Source organism: Mizuhopecten yessoensis, unplaced genomic scaffold (genome assembly GCF_002113885.1).
Source record: "Mizuhopecten yessoensis strain PY_sf001 unplaced genomic scaffold, ASM211388v2 scaffold2691, whole genome shotgun sequence".
Lineage (NCBI taxonomy): Eukaryota > Metazoa > Mollusca > Bivalvia > Pectinida > Pectinidae > Mizuhopecten > Mizuhopecten yessoensis.
Window position 1 is genome coordinate 334,378 of NW_018404672.1, and position 22,632 is coordinate 357,009.

A 22,632-nucleotide genomic window follows, 5' to 3' on the forward strand; every position below is an offset into this window, starting at 1 on the left:
TTATCATCACCATAGGTAAAAAGTTGTTAAAAGACAAAATGATAAAATATCTAATTATGATTTAGAGAGTATTCTAGATCCCAAACTGTCATGGCGTCCCCCGGCCAGGAATTGTTGTACTGCAGCGTTAAAAACCAGTTACAGTCGCCACAAGATGCAATCATTACCACACTTCACTGGAGTCTCGTGTCGAACGGACACAAATGCATTGGCCTCGGCGAAATGGTTTGTTGTCATTATCTCTTTGTGCTGGAAATGGAAAAAATGACGATGTTACTTTGGTCGCATAGATCATCTATTTAGTAAATACTGTATGATCACGGTCGCCTTCTAGCTTCGAGCTAGAGGGAATTTCCCTTTAGTTCTGTGTTAGAGCGTCCGACTAGGGTTCGATCCCCGGTGGAAACACACTATTCTCTTTCCTGTTACAATATAATGCCGTCACATGCAGACATTGGATCAGCGATTGTAAACATCTTCCCGAATCGAGTGTTCTCACAGTAGACAGGTTGGGCACAACAGCGCATATGGGTAATAATCCTGCATTTGGGTAACATCTTTGTATGTTATGGTTGAATACACTTTTTTTTTACTTCACTTACCTTATTGAAAATCGCCATATCTATTGGTTATTACAAACAACTTTGGTTGAACAGTTTTCGGTTTTGAAAGTATTTCACGACCTTTGAAGCTTTAGAAAAGTCGGGACATCTAAAATCACGAAATGTCAAAACTAGAAAAAACGTTCAACCAAAAGTTGTTTATAATAACCATATAAATAGCGATTTTTAATAAAGATAGTGAAGTACATTTTTTTTTATTTTTTATATAGGATAGTAAAAGAAGATTCGAAGTGCATTAAACCATAACATACAAAGATGTTACCCAAATGCAGGATTATTACCCATATGCGCCTTTGTGCCCAACCTGGTTGAGTGTTCATACTCCAGACATATCTGATACTCACTTAAACACCAATCATTGTTACAGAAAAGAAGTTTTTGAAATATGTGTGATTGAAAATAAGCAATATTATATATATTGTTTGGATAAGGCAACAAAATTATATATGTGTGTTTCGGGTAACATACCCAAAACAATTAGGGTAGGTAAGTAGGTAACAACTTTTCCACCATCCTTTTTTTGGAGGGGTGTGTGTGTGTTAGTAGAGTAGGATTGAACAGCAAAAAATATTCTTTGCAAATGCCTAAATGGTATAAATACTTTTACAGAAGAATAAAAGTGTCTGCAGCAGCTGAAATGCAGTTTAATTGACAGGCAGTGACAGCAATGGGAAGTGAGTGGTTATCAGCAGTATAGAGCTATGTACGACATTGGTTGTCAGATTTGCTAAAACTGGTCCAGACTCGAGCAGGGTTTTAATTAATTTGCCAGCATACTATAGGACCCATCCTCGATATCCAGGGGTTACGCTCACTTTCGCTCTCTACAACCCTGGAATATGTCATTGCAAAATTGAAGGCATGAAGCTAGCTGTTTGATTGGTCTCGGGTAAAAAAACAAACGACCAATCGCTAGGCTGATACTCGCCTTTAAAGATTACAAAGGAAAGACGCCTGACCTCAAAGCCAGTCAATTTGTACCGTTACGTGACTGCGAGATTATTTTGATGTACATCAAAGGATCAAACTAGTCTTCTTGTCTCATCCACAAGGTGGTACACATGTCCACTGAGCCTTCAATTTTGTTATGACATATTCCAGATATGAATATCTAGGATGCAAAGTACCATGCCGCAGATCAACATGACACAAGTACCCATTTACTTAAAATGACACCAGGCCAACCAGCCATGTCCTACACCTTAATGGTGAACGCTAACCAGGAAAGCAACATGTGCCAATTTTTAAGAGACGCAACAGCAATGAACCATAATGCTTTCTTTTTAACTGTTGGGCATAAATATACATGTACCTACTGTTTTGCCTATAGATTTACTATATATATATATTTTATGGTACAAACAACAACAATCAATAAACAAACTGTGAAATAGCATTTATTAATCCTGATCAAATCTTCTGTATTATTATAATCACCATGGAAACTGTGAATGGAAATCTTAATAACAAACTGTTGAAACGACTATGTGGGATCTCTCCAATTCCTTGAAGATTCATATCAGCATCTATTTCTCCGTTGTTGGAAGAGAAAACAAAAACGAAACTGCAAGAAAATCTTAGAAAGAGGCAAATTAACACATATTCATCACATATTGAATTGATTTTATAAAAGTGTGTTAATTACTTCTGACGCCATCAACATTGCACTTACGCTGAACGACCCAGCGCCAGCCCCCCTGTCTTTATACCAGCTTATTGAGAAGTAGTCTCCTTTCTCGCTAAATATTTCGGTAATCTTCCTATGTGCAGGAAATGAATGTATGATGGGTTTTTCCGCAGAATGCAGGCATTTTTACAATTTTGGTCATGGCTGAATTTGTGTGCCATTTGCAATATTGATGTCAGCGGAATCAGTTATGCATTTAGAAATGGTATTTTCAAACTTGCTACTTCAAGCGTCTAAACTACCTTGTTTGATAAATATTGAATACCAGAACCGATAGCGGTAAAAATCTGGATTTTGAATAAAAAGTTGTAGAGTTCTTTCAGGGCATTGACAGTTACATTGCAGTATATCGTTAGCTAGGATGTAGAATAACAATAGTTTTTAAAAAAATTGCTCAAAGTCATATGAATTTTTATCTTGTTCAACCCTGAAATTTCATAATGAACTCTTCCAACCTTTGAATTGAAAGAGTTAAAAATGTGTCTCAAGGTGTGAATGAGTTAGTATCTTCCCATGTTTCCACATCTATATATATGTCTGATGATTATAATGATCATCTCACTACTGGTGCAGACAACCTTAAAATGATCGAAAACAGCTTGATCGTTTATTGTAACATATTGATTATTATAATATTTTTTCTCTTGCGAATATCATAATAAGCAGGTTCCACTGTAAAAAGTTATTGATTTCATGTCTCATGAACCATTGTGTTGTAACAATTTCAGCTGAATGCTGTGGGGGATCATGTGGTCCATGACCATCATATAACAGGTCTAATGAGTAAATGAAGACCATAGACTAAGGAAAATTCCTCTTCTGAATTTCCTGTAGAGAGAGTCAGAATGTCGACCATAGGGTCTCTATGGAAAACATGTACACCAAGTAGCATTTCCTTGCGATATGTCGGTACATTTCCACATACCACAGGTGTTTGAAATTCCGATGTTAACATGGGTACTTTATTCTATCTATGCCTGATTTCAGCGCATGAAGCAAAATCTCACATATGTCATTTTCACCTTCGATATCGGATAAAGTTTCACAATTTACAGTTACAGAAAATACCCGGAACCTCACCTTTTTAATTGTCAATGGTGAACCATTTTCCCTTAGCTGTTTATTCAAGGATTTATGAAAATTGTTTCAAACATTTTAAAACACAAAGTCTGAGTTCTACTAGTTTTATTGAGTTATTGATGTTGTTGTGTTAACACATCAATAAAGAATTACCAATTGCATGCAAAATGGTAAACTACTTGTGAGTGAGTAATGGCTCAAACTCCATGTATAGCAGTAAAGTTAATTTCTTTCAGAGAAATAGGAATTGGATTTGATAACAATATGGAATATACATTTAATCCCAAAATTAATAGTCAAGATTTGGTAAATAACAACAATATTTTTGTGTAATAAAAAGAAAAATATATTTTCAGACATCAGACCGTGACAGTCAGACAGAGTTACTTCCCACTGGATGGAACGAGAACCAAGACCTGTACGTGTTAAGGTACCGACGGGAGGGTGAGCCGTCCACAGTCTACATGCTCAAGGTCATCAGGATTGACAGTGACATGCTCGTCAATTTCATGGTTTGTACCATTCAGTTGCGATAACTGTCTTAGTGTACAGTAACATAGAAAAGACCATTTGTGGCGAGATAGCGAAATTTATGGCAGCACCATTGAGTGATGTCTATAAATCTTCAATTGACCGTAATAGTTCCAGTCTAATAAATCTGTACAAGTGGCACCTAATTCCTATTACATGATATTGTATAGGTTTACACTAAATCTCGGTCAGATTGTTGTCAATAGTTTGAACACATGCTTTTTATTTGTAAAGAAAAGTGACTTTGTAGCCAGTGAAATTTTTAACTAGAACAACCTGCTTGTCGTCTCTATTTCATGCAGTTCGAACACAGCTACTGAAGTTTTAGTACGATGCACTAACATCTTGAAAAAAATGGACCAAGTTTAACCATATGCCAGTCACACTCAGAGATACAAATTTATGTATATTGATTAGGACTACAAGCTAACCGAATTCATATCATACCATGACATGACTGAGGATCGGAGTTGTTTATAAATGTCCATAACTGCTGCATGACTGTACAATATAGACTTTTATTCTAGCTGGGGAAATTGTGACTCAAAGGTCATATCAATTTTCTGTTTTCTTTTTTAAACCTATGGCCTTGTATATAAAATTTCAAAATAATAAAAAAAAATAAAAAATTGATCAGACTAATCATAAAGTTTGTTATTCCATCTTTGCGTATTGCAGAGTTATCTTCTCTTGTGAGCAGGTATTGATTGTTCATCATTGGTTTGTGTGAGAAAATTACGTCGTTTTCTCGAAAAATGATGACGTTACTCTCACAAACAAATGACATAACAATCAATACCTGCTCTCAAGAGCAGATAACTCTGCATTACGAAAAGACGGAATATGGTTCCACACTTTTGTCAAGTTATGTATTCAAAATTTAAAAAAAAGATGTTTTGTTAGTACATGTACATATGCTGTTTTTAGTCACTGACTAGGTATAAATGATAAGTGTTGAGGTTATTTAGTGCTGGTAGATGGTTATTATTGATTATGAATCATTAGCCAATATATGTAGATAATAAGTGATTGAGGATGAAGAAATAAATGAACTACCAGCTGGGTCTATGTAGTAACTAAACTTTTGCCTTGTATTTATCTTACAGAATGTCAGTAATGAGTGTGTCGTAACTTTAAACATTAGAACAAGAGATTTTACCACAGGCGATCTGACCTCATTTGAAAGGTAAGGCCTCAATTCAAAATATTTATGTTTGAGGTAGTAAAACTTTTTGCATATTTATTAATGAATAGTTATTATATACAATCTATGCAACAGGAATATTCCTGATAAAAGTGCCAAAACAATGGTTGTATGATAGTTTAAACTGAATATTCTGTCTGTAAAAGCGTGTAGATGAAACCTATTTACTATTGAGAAAAATTCAATTTATACATCAGTGAATGATTTGAGTGAGCTACGTACCGGTAAGTAGATTAGAGAGGAGACAGAAAACCACATTTATATTTCGGCCTATGTTATTTACCTCTTCATTCAGCCTTTGAAGTCAAAACACTTTTTCTTTGTGAACATATTACGTCAGATATATAAATCAAGTCATAATCAATTCAAAGGTCACTATATTCCTTTTGTGGAGAAACTGCTCTTTTAAAAGGATGAAAGTCCAGTACCTGAATAATCTTGACTTCATTTGGCCTGGATCAACTCTATTAAAGTCAAAAGATTTCAATGTAATTCCTTGCAGCAGGAGGGCTGGTTCCTAAAATGGAATTAGGGGTTGACAAAAAAAATCTTTAGTAATGCGGATTGGGTTTTGATCTAACTTGGCATGGAGTATTCCTTGTCAAAGGAAGTTAAACATTTTATTTATAAATGAAAGAGTTATGGGCCCCAAAATGAAAATTCAAGTTAATATTTTTTAAAAAGACTACATCACAAGTATTGTTGAAGGAAATTTAAACTAACTTGGCAGGGAGCATCCCCATATAAAGGAATTGAATGCTACATAAGTAAAGGGTGTTAACTCCCCTGGGATGGAAAATATATAAAAAATAAGAAATAGGTGTTAACATTATATATGAAAGACTACTAAAAAGATTTGGATTTTGTTTGTCAGTGTAAGATAGCATGGAGCATCCCTGGGCCGAGCAGATTCAATAATGAAAAATTCATTTATAATAACCAAAATTGATTAGAATAATGCTGCAATCTTTCTGGATCAAAGTTTTCAGTAAATAAGAATCTGTTGTCAACATTCAATTGTAACCAAACTTTATAAAGTATATATACATTCTAATGGTCCTAGATTTAAAATCCAAATGACCAACTTGATCTCTGATTGGTTGAGACATTTCTGACTCATTCCCAATTAAAATGGATCAATTTAAACCTCATGCCCTATAAATGTTCTGGCCCTGAACGAGTTTGTATGTTGTTATTTTCTTTCCTGTGATAAAAGGAAATCCAAGATGGTCTCCAGGATCTCAATTTAAGGAATATTTTTTCTGGTTCAGATAACAAAAGAAATTACTGATGCAGGTCCAGGGGGCCTCTTGTTTCTGTACATAAACAAAAAACACTATTACCTATTAGGGTTTAGGCTGTATGACTGTGTCTCACTTACACTCAAGCTTCCATTACCATGGTAACATCAGGGCAGACATCTTCATTACTAGGTGCCCTGCTTAAGCTTTACCATATAGAAAACTTGTCCGATATTCCTGTCCAAGTTTTATCAAGTACATCGACTTGGATCTCATACTGGACAAACAAACGAGAAATTGGGTAAAAGTCTGGGCATCATTTACTAATTGATAGTAAAATCTCATGTTGTCAATAATTCGTGAAAAAAATTGAAGAGACTTTTAAGCCAAATACTGTTTTCAATGTTCAAGACTTTTTGACTTATTTACCAGTTCTTCCAAACTACTCTTTACACTTTTTATGCCCCCAGGCATAAAATGGGGGGTGGGGGGGGGCATAAAGTGTTGCCCATGTCTGTCCTGTCACGTCCCGTCCTGTCACGTCCTGTCCTGATTCAATATAAACACCCGTCCCGATTCAATGTAAACACTTCGCAACTTAATTCTTTGACAGATTTTGTATAGAACGCTGAAACTGATTTCACATGTCAGCGGGGGCATTTATGTCTTACAGACATTTTCTTGTCTAATATTGCTATATACAATACAGTAAGCCACTAACCTACAGTTTGTAACAAAATCAGACATTATTTCTTATATCTGTTGACATTATGTTGTGACCTCAACTAGTCTGGTTACCGTGGTAACATCAGAGCAGACATCTTCATTACTAGGTGCCCTGCTTAAGCTTTACCAGACAGAAAAACATGTCCAATATTCCTGTCCAAGTTTTATCAAGTACATCGACTTGGATCTCATACTGGACAAACAAATGAGAAACTGGGTAAAAGTCTGGGCATCATTTACTAATTAATAATAAAAAAAACTGTTATCAATAATTTGGGGGGGAAAATGAAGAGACTTTTAAGCCAAATACTGTTTTCAATGTTCAAGCCTTTTTGACTTATTTACCCGTTCTTCCAAACTACTCTTTACACTTTTTATGCCCTCAGGCATAAAATGGGGGGGGGGGGGGGGGGGGGGCATAAAGTGTTGCCCATGTCCGTCCCGTCCCGTCCCGTCCTGTCCTGTCCTGTCCCGTCCTGATTCAATGTAAACACTTGATAGATTTTATATAGAACGCTGAAACTAATTTCACATGGCAGCGGGGGCATTTATGTCTTACAGACATTTTCTTTTCTAATATTGCTATATACAATACAGTAAGCCAATATCCTACAGTTTGTAACAAAATCAGACATTATTTCTTATATCTGTTGACAATATTTTGTGACCTCAACTAGTCCCACATTCATGTCACCTCTACCTGTACATCACAGACATACATTGCTCCAATATTCTGTGCTTTCGTTTGTTTTACAGTGCATTCCAAAACTTGGACGTGCTTTGTTCACAATTCAAGAGGGAGATACTTGATGCTGTCCTGAAGGGGGGCAAAAAAGGTGGATCAACCAGCAGTCTAACTGATACCTCAAGGTCATCACAGGAAAAAAGGTCACAGGGAAGGTCAAGGTCATATGAAGAGGAGTATGACCCCCTACGGATACCATCCAGACACCCTCACATGCAGCAGAGACCCCCAGACTGGTGAGTGGTTTACGTTAAGGTTATTGAGTGCATCACTTCAAAAGTTAACTATGTGGACTAAATAGTAAATGAATTGATAAAATGTTTGAAAGGCAGACAAGCTTAAAAGCATTAGTAATGTATAGGTATTTCTGAACTTTTAACTTATTCACCCCGAATACAAATTTGAACTCTTCCAATTCAAAGACTGGAATAGTTCATTGTGAAATTTCAGGGGTGAATGAGCTAATTTTCGGTTGAAATTTTTGGGGAAGGAATTTCTAAAACTAAAACAATGATGATGAAATTGACCCTTGTCTGTTAAAGGTCCGACCCGGGTGACCCCTTTTCAATTGGAAGGGCAGACCTTGACCCCTTGGGCAGAGGAGGTGGAATGCGATTTGACCCCTTCAGAGGAAACCGACCTGGAATGAGACCAGATCCAAATGCCGGGTTACCACATCCACTTCCTCCGTATGTTTACATTGTTTTTAATTCTTTATGATCTTTTCCTATAACATTAACATATTTTGTGTCTAATGCTTTCTTCAATGTTTTAACATTTATTGGATAATTTGGAATAATTTTGTAAAATGCATACCGGTGTCCGGTAGCTCAGTTTAGTTGAAAGGAAGAAATAACTAAATATGCTCTATATTTAGAACATATTTCTTTGGTATGCATAACTTCAAAGATATTTAGCTTTCCTGTGTAATTATCATGTATCAGTATTTGGCATTCGCAATAGAAATTGTAGATGTAGCAATCTAGGAACTAATTAGCCTCATTATGGGGGCGAGGAAAGGAAGGCATTGAGAATTTTGTCATTGCCTGGTAATAGATATAACTTCAATGTTTTCAGGGGAGCTATACCTCCAGGGGCCAGGTTTGACCCTTTTGGGCCCCCAGGGGGACCTGGACAAAGGCCTGGGTAAGTACAAAGGCAGCCCATATTTTAGGTATTTTTTTGCATGAGAATTAATCACCAATATTCAGTAAATGTTATTCAAGATAAATGATGTATTTGTAGAAATTCTGTTATAATATTAGTTCACCTAGCACACTGTTGCCCGTCCCTTGTCAACTTTTTTATCCAAACAACTTCTTCTTCAGATCCATAAGGCACAGAGTATTGGTAATTGGCTTATAATGTTAACTTATTGATAAATACTAAGTCCTGAAAGGTACTAACCTTCACTCCAGCCTTCGGGGTATTTGAGGAATTCTGATGTAAGATATAAATACATCTGTATGAGTATTTGTTCTATGATTTCAGACCAGATCCGGACCATGAACTCCCACCTGGTTATGGCGATATGTTCATGTAACAGACATTGATCGTCATTTCCAATATATCCATGAAAGATGTCTGGAGACTATTATGATTAAGGAAACCATGAAAAGATGTCCGGAGGCTTTCAGATACCATCTAAAGATATCAGGCTGTCTTGAATACCTTTGAAAGATATCTGGCCATTGTGTTATCCTTTTAAAAGATACCTGACAACTTATGGCCACTATTAAAAGAAACCTGGCCATTGTGTTACCTTTTATTAAAAGATTCCTTGCGACTTATGGACACCATTAAAAGATAAATGGCCATTGTGTTATCTTTTATTAAAAGATTTTGAGACTTATGAATACCATTAAAAGATACCTGGCCATTGTGTTATCTTTTATTAAAAGATTCCTTGCGACTTATGGACACCATTAAAAGAAACCTGGCCATTGTGTTATCTTTTAAAAGATTCCTGGAGAGTTTTGGACACCATTTAAAGATATCTGGCCATTGTGTTATCTTTTAAAAGAATCCTGGAGATTTTTGGACACCATTAAAAGATATCTGGCCATTGTGTAATCTTTTAAAGATTCCTGGAGATTTTTGGACACCATTGAAAGATATCTGGCAATGGTATCATCAATACCATTAAAAGACATCTGGAGAATGTAATGAATGCTGTGGAAAGATACCTGAAGACTAACAGTTAGAAGATTTCTAGATGCTGTTATCTTTACCATTAAAAAATTAAGTGGAGACTGTGACATTGATACCATTAAAATATAGAGACCACTTTTATCTGAATTCCACCAAGTTGTATTGACTGCTCTCATATATGGAGACTGCGTTCTTTCTTTGTTGTCATTATAGATGATGAAATGTTCGAGTAAATTACGAATGGTAGCATTTATTCTGGGTCCCAATCTGATGAAACCCATATCTTGATCTAGGCTCTGTTCCGTAAACTACACTCTGCTACAGAGTGTAGGACATGATATGCTGTTGGATCGGATTGTCTGGCTTCAGTAATATGTGAAGCTAAGATGTTAGAACAGAGTGGTATATATTATGAGTAATATATTGTTTTACAGACTGGATTTGCTAACAATCTTGTCTAGGAGGGCTGCATTTAGGGAGATGAAACTCAACACCCTGAAATATTCGAATCATATCCAGTTATGTATAATTACTGTATGCTGGAAAATTTCCGCCGCTGTTTAACTTTCACAATTTTCACCTCAGTAACGTAGGCAAATTTATCCCGACAGAAAACACTAACATACATCATCCTGCGTGTACTTGTTAAATTTAATAGGAGCAGTATTTTTTTTTTAACTCGGGTGTATATAGATTTTTCAAGTGAAGGGCAAAAGTTGCCCAGTATACGGTAATAAACCACCCCATAATGGAATTATTCCACCAGCAATTTTGTCATTGTATTTTACACGCAGCTCACTCTCATAAAATCACTTAATTGTAAGATGACATTGCTTACAGCTGCAGTAAACAACTTGAGCAGAATGAGCTCAATCCCGCAGACTTTAAATATGACCTCATGTTAGTTGTTATCAACTATTGTCAGGATATAGCGTTTATCAAATTCACCACCAGGTAGTTGCAATCTTAAACCAATGATCTGGGCTGTGGCGAGATCATGATCAGTAGTAACCCAGTATGAAACATGTGCAATGACCGTTTGTTTTAGCAGTGCAATAATTTCCTCCCAAATTATGACCCAAATACAACAATTCGCAATTCTGCCATGGAATTCTGTAAGCTCTACAACACTGCTTACAAAATCGTATTCAAGGTTATTCTGACTTCAATGATGCCACATTTTTCATGGTTATTTATATAATTATATTTTAATAAAATCAAAATCTTGTGCATAGAATTATAGATGTATAATGTCCAAAAAAAAATGTATTGTTTCAAAGGGCTTATTATAATGCCGCCATTTGTTCAGAGAAAATTGGCGATAAATTGAGGGGAATGTACATAAAAGGGATTTTTTAAGAAAACAAGAATAAGGGACATTGAAATATGTTGGCAATAAACGAGGTGGCAAATGAAACGGGAGGGGAGGGGGGAGGGCATTATATCAAGGTTTTACTATATCTACTTGTATATTCACCTTTAATTTAAGAGGTAGGTTAGTTTTGTCTGTAGGGGCAGATGAGATTGTTTATATTTTCAGTGCCATACTAGTAAATAGATGCTATACTCTGTAGCCTGGATCTTTCACCTTCTCAAACGTTCGCCCCACTGGTAAAATCCATGATTGTTAATTCTACCCTTCGTATTTGATTATTGTGTTTATAAAGTTAAACTTGTTCACTGAGGTTCACTGTAATAATAGATTTGCCCTCATTGGGAAAGGCCAAAAGAAAAAAAATTAGGTGAAATTTCCTTGGTATACAATGTATAAGCACAGATCTAAAATGCATGTGTTTGTTATCGTAAATTATAATACACTATGACGTGGTTCTAACATTATCCTTGTTTGGTTATACCCTTGTGAGTGGGGACCAAAGCACCCATTAACTCAATCACCCCTTGATTTTAACAAAAGACTGCCTACGTCATAGTCTTGGAAGAGTCTAAATGTGACCATAGGGGTCAATGAATTAATCTACCATAGAAGTTGACACCACCTTTTGGAAAATGTGTAGATGTATGTAAAAATATGTTAATTCAGGAGGTAATCGGCCAGATGAGATAGTATTAACTCATTCACCCCTGAAATGTCATGATGAACTATTCCAACCTTTGAATTGGAAGAGTTTAATTGTGTCTACAGGGGTGAATAAGTCGAAGAATAGACTTGCACAGCATCGATTGTAATGTATGAGGTTGTAACCTACTAGGCAAGTGATGTTGAAATGGGGGAAGATCATCTGGGATCCAGGTTAGAGAAATCTTGTTGTTCAATTAATCTTGTTTTGTTGTTATTTGGAAAATAGATACATAATACTATATCTGTTAAGTTGAAATAGTTGTCTGTTGTATTTATTGCTAAAATGTCATAATTATTGAAAATAAAACTTAAACCTTGTTTCTTTATTTGTCATTACTGTTGAATATGCCTCGTAGAAGAGCATAGCACACACACAGGTGATTGTACTCTAAAACATTGGTGATAGATACAGTTTGCCAACAATGAATTACACTGGTCATACAGCTACATACTGGAATTACTTTTTCTTCGACCCCCATCCCCCTACCCCCACCATCTCTACCACACACACAGGTGGTTGTACTTTAAAACATTGGTGATAGATACAGTTTGCTAACAATGAATTACACTGGTCATACAGCTACATACTGGAATTACTTTTTCTAAGACCCCCATCCCCCTACCCCCACCATCTCTACAACACACACACACACTAGGGTAGCAGAAGGTGGTTATAGTTCCATGTCCAGCTGTATCAGCCATCTACCACACAGACACTATGGTAGCAGAGGGTGGTTATAGTTCCATGTCCAGCTGTATCAGCCATCTACCACACACACACTAAGGTAGCAGAAGGTCGTTATAGTTCCATGTTCAGCTGTATCAGCTAATGAGATGATTGACATACAGCCATATAACATTTCAATTCACTGTTTCAGAGTTATGTTTAAAACTCCTTAAAACTAATGCTATCAGTGTAAATGTATACAATATTTCAGGGAACAGGCATAGGTAAGTTATAAGTTATGCTGATCAGAGAAGGATGAGAAAAGGCTAAGATCATGTTAACAACTGATCATGCAGAGATCAGTATACCTGGTACTGGATCATGCTGAGATTAGTATACCTTGTACTGGATCATGCTGAGATCAGTATACCTGGTATTGGATCAGGCTGAGATCAGCATACCTGGTACTGGATCATGCTGAGATTAGTATACCTGGTACTGGATCATGCAGAGATCAGTATACCTGGCACTGGATCATGCTGAGATCAGTATACCTGGTACTGGATCCCGCTGAAATCAGTATACCTGTTAATGGATCATGCTGAGATCAGTATACTTGGTATCATGCTGAGATCAGCATACCTTGTACTGGATTATGCTGAGATCAGCATACCTGGTACTGGATCATGCTGAGATCAGCATACCTTGTACTGGATTATGCTGAGCTCAGCATACCTGGTACTGGATCATGCTGAGATTAGTATACCTTGTACTGGATCATGCTGAGATCAGTATACCTGGTACTGGATCATGCTGAGATCAGCATACCTTGTACTGGATCATGCTGAGATCAGCATACCTGGTCTGGATCATGCTGAGATCAGTATACCTGGTACTGGATCATGCAGAGATCAGCATACCTCGTACTGGATCAGGCTGAGATCAGTATACCTGGTACTGGATCATGCAGAGATCAGTATACCTGGTACTGGATCATGCTGAGATCAGCATACCTTGTACTGGATTATGCTGAGATCCTGGTACTGGAATATGCAGAGATCAGTGATTAGTATACCTGGTAATGAATCATGCTGAGATCAGTATACCTGGTAATGAATCATGCTGAGAACAGTATACCTGTTACTGGATCATGCTGAGATTAGTATACTTGGTAAAAGATAATGCTGAGATCAGTATACCTGGTTATGGATCATTCTGAGATCAGTATACCTGGTACTTGATCCTGCTAAAATCAGTATACCTGGCAATGGATCATTCTGAGATCAGTATACCTGGTAATGAATCATGCTAATATCAGTATACCTGGTACTGGAATATGCAGAGATCAGTATACCTGGTAATGAATCATGCTGAGATCAGTATACCTGGTAATGAATCCTGCTAAAATCAGTAAACCTGGTAATGGATCATGCTGAGATCAGTATACCTGGTAATGAATCATGCTAATATCAGTATACCTGGTACTGGAATATGCAGAGATCAGTATACCTGGTAATGAATCATGCTGAGATCAGTATACCTGGTACTTGATCATGCTGAGATCAGTATACCTGTTACTGGATCATACTGAGATCAGTATACCTGGTACTTGATCATGCTCAAATCAGTATACCTGGTAATGGATCATGCTGAGATCAGCATACCTGGTACTGGATCATGCTGAGATTAGTATACCTGGTAAAAGATAATGCTGCGATTAGTATACCTGGTACTGAATCATGCTGAGATCAGCATACCTGGTACTGGATCATGCTGAGATTAGTATACCTGGTAAAAGATAATGCTGAGATCAGTATACCTGGTACTGGATCATTCTGAGATCAGTATACCTGGTACTGGATCAGGCTGAGATCAGTATACCTGGTAATGAATCATGCTGAGAACAGTATACCTGGTAATGGATCAGGCTGAGATCAGCATACCTGGTGATGGATCATGCTCAGACCAGTATACCTGGTACTGGATCATGCAGAGATCAGTATACCTGGTACTGGATCATGCTCAGATCAGTATACCTGGTACTGGATCAGGCTGAGATCAGTATACATGGTAATGGATCATATTGAGATCAGTACACCTGGTAATGGATCATGCTGAGATCAGCATACCTGCTATCATGCTGAGATCAGTATACATGGTAATGGATCATGATGAGATCAGTATCCCTGGTAATGGATCATGCTGATATCAGTATACCTGTTACTGGATCATGCTGAGATCAGTATACCGGGTACTGGATCAGGCTGAGATCAGTATACCTGGTAATGAATCCTGCTGAAATCAGTATACCCGGTACTGGACCATTCTGAGATCAGTATACCTGGTAATGGATCATGCTGAGATCAGTATACCTGGTATCATGCTTAGATCAGTATACCTGGTAATGGATCAGGCTGAGGTCAGTATACCTGGTACTGGATCAGGCTGTGATCAGTATACCTGATAATGGATCAGGCTGAGATCAGTATACTTGGTATCATGCTGAGATCAGTATACCTGGTACTGGATCCCACTGAAATCAGTATACCGGGTAATGGATCATGCTGAGATCAGTATACATGGTAATGGATCATGCTGAGATCAGTATACCTGGTATCATGCTGAGATCAGTATACCTGGTAATGGATTATTCTAAGATCAGTATACCTGGTTATGAATCATTCTAAGATCAGCTTTCCCATACACAAAATGTAGTGATAACTTTGGATGCTAAGTCAGGGTTGATGTGACATTTATGGATTGTTGACGCTGGTAAACGTGCAGGTCATGCTCAGAGATCAGTATGCATGGTAATGAATCATGCTAACATCATTAATGAATCATGCTAAGATCATTAATGGATCATGCTAAGATCAGTAAAGGATCATGCTAAGAACAATAAAGGATCATGCTAAGATCATTCATGGATCATGCTAAGATCAGTAAAGGATCATGCTAAGATCAGTAAATGATCATGCTAAGATCAGCAAAGGATCATGCTATGATCAGTAAAGGACCATGCTAAGATCATCAAAGGATCATGCTGAGATCAGTAAAGGATCATGCTATGATCATTAATGGATCATGCTAAGATAAGTAAAGGATCAGTGAGGCAGAGATATATACACTCACACTGATCAATGAATCATGCTGTGACCAGCAACCAAACGGACAAAATACAGATAACGAACTTAATAAAATATAAGATTGGTTTGGTTTGGTTAGGTTTCGTATTGTTTAACGTCCTATCAACAGCTATATGGTCATTCAAGGACGGCCTCCCCTGTGCAAGATACATGGGTGTAGTGTATGCGTGTGTTTTGGGAGGCTGCGATATGTTTGTGTTTGTCTCCTTGTGATAGCGCGGAACTGATGCCGACTTTATAGTGTTTCCTCACTGAAACATCAAGACACCCAGCAGGACACCCCACCCGGTCACATTATACTGACAACGGGCGAACCAGTCGTCCCACTCCTAAATAGCTGAGCGTTAAGCAGGAGAAGAAACTACCAGTTTTACAGACTCTGGTATGTCTCGGCCAGGGGACAGAACCCAAAGCCTTCCTCAGAGGGGCGAATGCTCAACTAAAGGCCAAAATTGAGGCATTGTCAACGAAGGGAGACATTAGGTAGAAGAAAGTTGTTTAGAAAGAAGAAAAAAGACAAGGTCCCAATTTTAGTCGCCTCTTACGATCATGAAATCGGGGCAGCAGGTACATTATTCTTAAACCCTACCTGCAGGGACATACAAAATTAAAAAAAATAACAAATGAGTTACAAAAATATAATTGATCATTTTTAAATCATTGAAATTATCAATCCAAAGTTTGTTTTTGTACAATAATACTTACAGGTCTCGTCTTGATTATTATTTATTTGACACTTTATACAATTCATTTAGCATTGCAGTTGAACCCTTTTGTTAGTGGTGGCATTCGTCAGCGAGTCAAAATGGCATTTCTAAATAATAAAACCATTTTACCTTTTTTTCATCAAATCTAGGTCTTGGCCTACTTATAGAGATCACTATGAAGGGTGGTTCAGGTTTCTATTTGTTTTTAATTTTTTTTTAATTTTTTTTTTAGGTTCAAATTGGTTCAGGTTTTTATGCAGTATATTTTCGCTTGGTCCCGGACAAATGAAGTATAACGCTGATTGGGATTTCATAAATTTTCTATACAACAACGGACTTAAATAGCATCTTGTTCTGTGCTCACATACAATATATATATATATATATATATATATATACAGTCTGGGCATTTTTTTTTATTTGAATAAACCTGAAATCATGAGACAATATAAATTGTTGTGTAACCGTGTCTGTGCACCTCAAACTAATCAATAAAGAATCAATTTAAAGAATCATTGATAAGGCACAACCACAGAATTAGGTTAGATTTAAGTCTGTGGCACAACATAGGCCTATTAGAATTGCCTCCTTCAATTTTTATATCAAAATCGTTACTTTAAAAAATTCAGTCATTGAGTTTCATGAAGGAATAAGATGAGACCACAATGTGAGTTTATGGTTTGATATAAGCAAATGTTGTTATATATCAGATTCCTAAGGTCCTTTGTATTGTAATATATTGTAATGTTTACACTGTATTATTTGAAATCCAGCCTGTTTGCCCATTTTAAATTATAATTGGAAGCATCAATTTTACGAAAACGTAAGCATTTAATACGTTGCATGTTGGAAAAAATGGTCATATTTTGTTTCAAACAGAAAAAAAAATCATAGTAGCAGAGCGAGGTTTCGATCCTCGGACCTCTGGGTTATGGGCCCAGCACGCTTCCACTGCGCCACTCTGCTGATATGTAGTCGGGTACAATTTTTTATTTATAAATCAAAACGTCACAAATGTTTAAGTCTCGTGTTTACTCGTGAGATTTCAAACATGGCGTATCTGCAAGATGAAAACAGACCAAGATACCTCACAATGTACGTTTTACCGTACTTGTCTTATTTGTTGACATATTTTACCAACTGATAACATTATATGAACGTTTATGTAACGTTTCCATATTTTCTTATGAAGCCTGCCTTTGTCATGACTGAGAAAACTACTCTTCCGCCCAATTTTGATGACGTTCCCCTCCATAAGTGGCCCGTTTTCTCTAGTTTCCTTCTTGAATACATCAATCATTATTTTTACTAGGTTCCTTAAAGTTGGAACATTTGTAGCGACATAGTCAGATATTGGAAAATTTCGGGATCCTCCCACCCCAATCCTTTCCTGAAGAAATCACTGATTTTCATATCGCCGTTCAACCTATGCTTTTGTAGGTGTTGCAATATAACAGGAAAGAGAAAATGCAATGGCTAGACCGGGATTCGAACCCAGACCTCCGAACTCTAGACAGACGTTTTAACAAATTGAGCTACCTGGTCGCCAGCGATTGACCCACTCCAGTTCCGCTACATTCAACCCCTTTCCACCTTCTTTCAACAAATCCTTCCACTCCAAAAACACAAGACCATAATTAAGCTACTCACTGGATATATTTAATGGTAACAGGTTATCTCGGCAGTTTCGGTTCGATACACCTCAGCACGTTTTTGGGGTCACCTCGTCACTTATCAGTATTTTTTTCGGTACTTTTTATGATGAAATAATATTGTTCCAATAATACAAATTAATGTGTTAATTTCTTTCAGTACGTCGTGTTAACATGTTCAAAACATGTACATGTAAAGAATGTACTTTAATTGTCATTCGATCTTGTTTATTTTCTTGATTTTATCATTGACGGTTTTGGTTGTGGCACGGAATTAGATTAGATTGTCGTAAATAGAAAGTTGTAGGTACTGACCACGTGCCATTAATAGAAAGTTGTAGGTACTGACCACGTGCCATTAATAGAAAGTTGTAGGTACTGACCACGTGCCGTTGATAGAAAGTTGTAGGTACTGACCGCGTGCGGTTGATAAAAAGTTTAAGGTACTGACTGCATGCCGTTGATAAAAAGTTTTAGGTACTGACCACGTGCCATTAATAGAAAGTTGTAGGTACTGACCACGTGCCATTAATAGAAAGTTGTAGGTACTGACCACGTGCCATTAATAGAAAGTTGTAGGTAATGACCACGTGCCATTAATAGAATGTTGTAGGTACTGACCACATGCCATTAATAGAATGTTGTAGGTACTGACCACAGGCCTTAAATAGAAAGTTGTAGGTACTGACCACGTGGCGTTGATAAACTAAGAAAACTTTATTTAATGTTCATGTTATATATAAACATTACGATATACTTTAGTGAAAAAATATATATGTGCATTTTATTGCGCTAGATTAAAGCACTGTCATTTTATCGAAATGAACTATAGTTTTCACTGCCCCTGTCATGGTTAGCTTCTTGACAAAGCCTCCTTTTTTATGTGTAACATAAGTTTTGTAATGGTAGTAATATAAAAAAGCACTTAATTACAGTATGAAAATCAGTTTCAGAGAATACATGGGTAGCTATACTTGTACATTTGTATAAAATCATTCACATTGAAAAATGCTCTATGTGTTATGGGAGTGAGTGAGCTACAGCATTTATTTGCACTGAATATGCAGACAGCACAGTATATATACTGGGTACAGGCAAATGCCAACAACGTCCCTTGAAAATTCTTGGTCTTGTAACAGGAAAGAGAAAGCAATGGCCAGACTCTAGACAGTAGCTCTAACCAACTGAGCGACCTAGACACTGGGGATCGCCTCAGCCTAGTTTTTTTTACTCTCCTCCACCTCCACTCCTCTAACAAAGCTTTTGACCGACAAGAATTATCAAAACCCTATTCAACCATTTACGGGTATATTTAGTAGGGCACCAAATGTTACAAAAATATTAGGTGCAACAGAAAGAATGGAATTGGAATGGGGAACCTCCAAACTCTAAATGATGCTAAAACCAACTGAGCTTCCTGGACACCCGTATTCATCCCAGCACAGTTCTTCTACAATCCATCCGATGATTATCTAAATCTGAAGTAGATGATATAACATCTCCCTTCTCCATCTCTGCCACTCCTCCATCAACACCCATTCCCCACCCTGTCCCGCCCTCATCTCTACCTCCCTGATCTGTTCCCCCACACCCTGCCCCACTCTTCCCCACCCTGTCCCACCCACTCCCTTCCCTGCCCCACCCACTCCCCACCCTGTCCTGCCCTCATTTCTACCTCCCTGATCTGTTCCCCCACACCCTCCCCTCTATTTCTGAACCAACTCAGTCTTTCTCCTCACTTCCCTGCCATCAGTTCACCTTTTACATATTGCACCAACATCAACATCCAGCTTTCAATCATCATATGATTTTGAATAGCTGTTGTAAGCTACCCATGGTTCATATTTGCCAACCTTTTGAAATTTCCATCGGGAGATTTCACATGCTCAAAATTCAGAATATAAATAAACTAGGTGTATATACCTTTGAGGGACACAATAAACCATTAAAATGAGATACTTTGAGTTTTTCTTTCAGATGAAATCATTAGATCTTGGGATATAGGAATGGTTTTGAAAATTCACTGGTTGAAAATATTAAATTTAAGGGTTCAAAAAAGGGAGTCTCCCTCCTTAAGCATCGTCAAGCCATATTTAGAAATAACAAGCAAACAAAAAGATCTCACCTTTAATATTCCAACATTTACTGCTAACACACTTTTATTTACGTTACAGGGTTGTGACCGGATAGAGCAGTCAGGCGGTCAGTATGAGTCAGATTGACTATGGCCAGACGGCAGAGGACCACCAGGCATTCCTCATACTCGTCCGTCACACTGGTCAGCATCTGTGTAACAGGTCATTCAACCGTGCATGGGAACGCATACGCAAACTCAACTGCATTGCCATACCAGGGCAGAAACGCGTTGCATGGGTCAGGTATGTACAATACATCAACATTAATTTGTTTTTCAGGAACTGTCCGCAGGGCTAGAAAATATGGGTAGCCCAATAGTCTGAGACTAGTGAAATATCCAGATGGACTATATATGCTAGTGGTTCTAAAATCCATTAGCCTAATTGACAAGTCAATATTACTTACGTTGAACAATATTTGGTTTGTGGAATTTGCACATGGATTAGTAAAATTGGAAACTACTTGTCCAACTAACTACTGGTTTTGAAAATTAAAATCTAGCCAAGCTGCACAAATAACTAATGAAAAGAAACCGAGGGTACAGAATTTTAAAATCTTCACCCCAAATCTAAATGCATGCATGGAAGCACTGTATATATTGTGTCTATGTCTTACCAACAGAGCCTATGCCTGGCTAAACCAGCTGCTGTATATATGTACATGTGCCATCTATCAATACATGCGAGGAGTGTTAAGATTTCTTCTTAACCATTTCGCCCCTATGTGACTTTAGTAGACTCTACCATGCATTTATCTGGATGAGTCCATTATGGTCTACAGTGGTGAAAGGGTTAAGATGAATGTATGAGTTGTAGAACCTACTTTATAAAATTATCATCTATAAGCAAAACAATTTAGCCTTTATTACGGATACATTTGATATGTTTCAAAGGTTTAAAACTTTATAATATATATTGTAACAAAATTTCAAATATTTCAATGAAACTAGGAAGAATGTTGTGTAGTATAAATCTGTAGTCATTTTAAACAAAAGGAGAAATTAGTGCGATACGCAGTAATTTTTGCCCTCTCAAAGAAGTGAATCTATTCAAAATGCATTTAATGAAATTTTGTAGAAATCAGACAGCTGGTTATATCTTAAATAATTATTGTACAAATCATTTATTTGAATTCAATTGAGTATCGTGAAATTCATTTTTTTTTGCAACAGATTTGTTGTGCTTGTTCCAGTTATGTCTATGCTCAAGATATAGAATGGATTCTAAACCTTTGTTAAATGAGACAATATTAAACAAGTACTCTACTTTATATATATATGTATATATGTATGTGTTTTTATTTAAGGTATAAACGGACCTACTCTAAAGAAAACAATGAGTGGGGAGACTTCCAAGCTCATCGGAAGGTTCTCGGACTTGTCTCCATAGGCCAGTGCACCAACTCGGATCAATTTGAGGAACTTTTTGATAACTACCGAAAAGTCAAGGAAGAGTATGCGTCGACATTATTTAACTCACGTTTGTTTGTGTTTGGTATGAACACAGATGGGTCTCCCTTAAGTGACGAAGAAAAGGAAAACTGCAATCTTGAAACCGGAGAGAAATCTTCATCAGGTTCATCTCGCAGTGGAAAGTCGTCTCCTGTTCATAGCGAAGATAGCGGAGTAACCCCCGATCTTAGTCCGACTGAAGCGGGGAATGATTGTGATTTAACGAAAACCGATGCAGAAACAGACTCTAATGTAAATAAACCAACAAGTGCAATTTCTTCGCGAGTAGAACAAAAATCTGCTCAACAACAAAAACAAAGTGATTTAAAACCTGAATCCGAGAGTAATGTGGAGCAAAATGACAATGAAAATGTGTCAAAGTCAGGTGCGTCAAATGAACCACCCACATCACAACCTCATAGTAATAGTACTAAGACAGAGTCAAATTCAAGTGCATCAAGTGAACCTGCCACATCACGCCCACACAGTAATAGTCTGACGAAGGAGAGTGCGGGTGCAGAAGTCCTGTTCTCGCCAGGTCTCCAGGCTTGCATTGATCTGGAGGAGAAAGTGAAAGACTTTGTGACCTCAATCTTTTTTGTGCTTGAAGGGAAGCGACTCGACCGATCTTTCGAACGTGCAGATAAGATGCAACTACTCTGTGCGCCGTTTGAAAAGAAGGATTATGTGGGTCTTGACACAGACACAAAGTAAGAATTTGTCTTGTATTTTCTCCAGAAGTCAATACCCCCCCCCCATTCATCAGTATTACAAGAGGCAACATTTAGCGAATATTTTACCAACAC

The 22,632-nt window shown here is 37.3% G+C and overlaps 2 protein-coding genes and 1 non-coding gene across 3 annotated transcripts in view; 2 read left to right on the top strand and 1 right to left on the bottom strand.

Moving 5' to 3' along the window:
* The first annotated feature begins 71 nt into the window (after window positions 1-71).
* Window positions 72-12,386, top strand: LOC110446420 (proteasome inhibitor PI31 subunit-like). Its single transcript, XM_021491562.1, has 7 exons — window positions 72-225; window positions 3,747-3,902; window positions 5,028-5,107; window positions 7,849-8,073; window positions 8,380-8,526; window positions 8,915-8,983; window positions 9,329-12,386. The coding sequence occupies exons 1-7, from the start codon at window positions 91-93 to the stop codon at window positions 9,378-9,380; spliced, it is 864 nt and encodes a 287-aa protein (XP_021347237.1). The 5' UTR covers window positions 72-90; the 3' UTR covers window positions 9,381-12,386.
* A 5,096-nt stretch (window positions 12,387-17,482) lies between these two features.
* On the bottom strand, window positions 17,483-17,554 carry Trnam-cau. The gene has a single exon. It is a non-coding gene; the product is annotated as a tRNA-Met (tRNA).
* Window positions 17,555-17,630: 76 nt separating this feature from the next.
* LOC110446421 (trafficking protein particle complex subunit 9-like) overlaps window positions 17,631-22,632 on the top strand; it is a 39,541-nt gene continuing 34,539 nt past the window's right edge. The window contains exons 1-3 of the mRNA XM_021491563.1: window positions 17,631-17,683; window positions 20,415-20,618; window positions 21,682-22,536. Coding sequence (XP_021347238.1) covers window positions 20,449-20,618; window positions 21,682-22,536 — 1,025 coding nt within the window. The 5' untranslated portion in view covers window positions 17,631-17,683; window positions 20,415-20,448. The remainder of the gene's footprint in view (window positions 17,684-20,414; window positions 20,619-21,681; window positions 22,537-22,632) is intronic.

Coding starts and splice junctions, on each gene's coding strand:
- LOC110446420 (XM_021491562.1), top strand. CDS start 91: ATGGCGTCCCCCGGCCAGGAATTGTTGTACTGCAGCGTTAAAAACCAG. Junction 226..3,746: donor GCATTGGCCTCGGCGAAATG/GTTTGTTGTCAT, acceptor ATATATTTTCAG/ACATCAGACCGTGACAGTCA. Junction 8,984..9,328: donor GGACCTGGACAAAGGCCTGG/GTAAGTACAAAG, acceptor CTATGATTTCAG/ACCAGATCCGGACCATGAAC.